The 1,072-nt window shown below is 45.3% G+C and overlaps 1 protein-coding gene across 1 annotated transcript in view; it reads left to right on the plus strand.

Annotated features, from left to right (window-relative positions):
• Positions 1-1,072, plus strand: part of INADL (InaD-like (Drosophila)) — a 475,627-nt gene that overhangs the window by 61,178 nt on the left and 413,377 nt on the right. The window contains 1 exon segment of the mRNA XM_011988948.1: positions 421-562. Coding sequence (XP_011844338.1) covers positions 421-562 — 142 coding nt within the window.

The following is a 1,072-nucleotide window of genomic DNA, read 5'->3' on the forward strand; positions in this document are numbered from 1 at the left end:
TCCCTCCCTCCTTCCCTCCTTCCCTCCTTCCCTCCTTCCTTTGTCTTGCTCTGTCACCCAGGCTGGAGTGCAATGGCACAATCTTGGCTCACTCCAACCACTACCTCCCAGGTTCAAGCGATTCTCCTGCGTCAGCCTCCCGAGTAGCTGGGTCTACAGGTGTCTGCCACCACACCTGGCTAATTTTTGTGTGTTTAGTAGAGATGGGGTTTCGCCATGTTGGCCAGTCTGGTCTCAAACTCCTGACCTCAGGTGATCCACCCACCTTGGCCCACCAAAGTACTGGGATTACAGGTGCGAGCCACCATACTTGGCTTAAATAATTTATTTTTGGAATGAAAGGAATTACCTCATTTTTGCCAGAGCTAAGAATAGTAGCTAACTTGAAACCTGTGTTTACTGTTTCTCTTGATGTTTTAGGTCAATGGCGTGAACATTCAGGGTTTTGCCAACCAAGATGTTGTTGAAGTATTACGAAATGCAGGGCAGGTGGTACACCTAACCCTAGTTCGAAGGAAGACATCCTCATCTACTTCTCCACTTCAACCACTTTCAGCCAGAGGTGATTAATTTGCCACCCCCTATCCCTCAAGTAGTTTACATTTGGAAGAGCAGTTCAATTTTGGAAGTTGCTCCATGAGTCTCAGCAGGAAATGTTGTCCTGCCTTGTGTAATGCACTGATGGAGAAATGAGTCAGCTCATTTGTTCATTGAAGAAGTGTTTTCTTTGCTTACTATGTCAGTCAGAATGGTAGGATGTGCACCTTGACATGCACTAAGCTCTGAGAGCATCTCTAAATGGAGATGAAAATCATTTTTTCTAAAAGCTTTCAAATTTCATTGATTACATATATTTGAATAATAAAGCTTTGACACCTCTGTTGGGGGAATCTCATTTGTCTAACGCTTTGACATTTTGCAGACTTCAGGTTTCCTATTACTGCCTCAAAAAAAGGCTGGAGTGCAGTGGCACGATCTTGGCTCACTACAACCTCTGCCTCCTGGGTTCAAGTGATTCTCATGTCTCAACCTCCCAAGTAGCTGGGACTACAGGCGTGTGCCACCACACACA

The sequence above is a fragment of the Mandrillus leucophaeus genome, unplaced genomic scaffold (assembly GCF_000951045.1).
Source record: "Mandrillus leucophaeus isolate KB7577 unplaced genomic scaffold, Mleu.le_1.0 Scaffold341, whole genome shotgun sequence".
Taxonomy (NCBI): Eukaryota; Metazoa; Chordata; class Mammalia; order Primates; family Cercopithecidae; genus Mandrillus; species Mandrillus leucophaeus.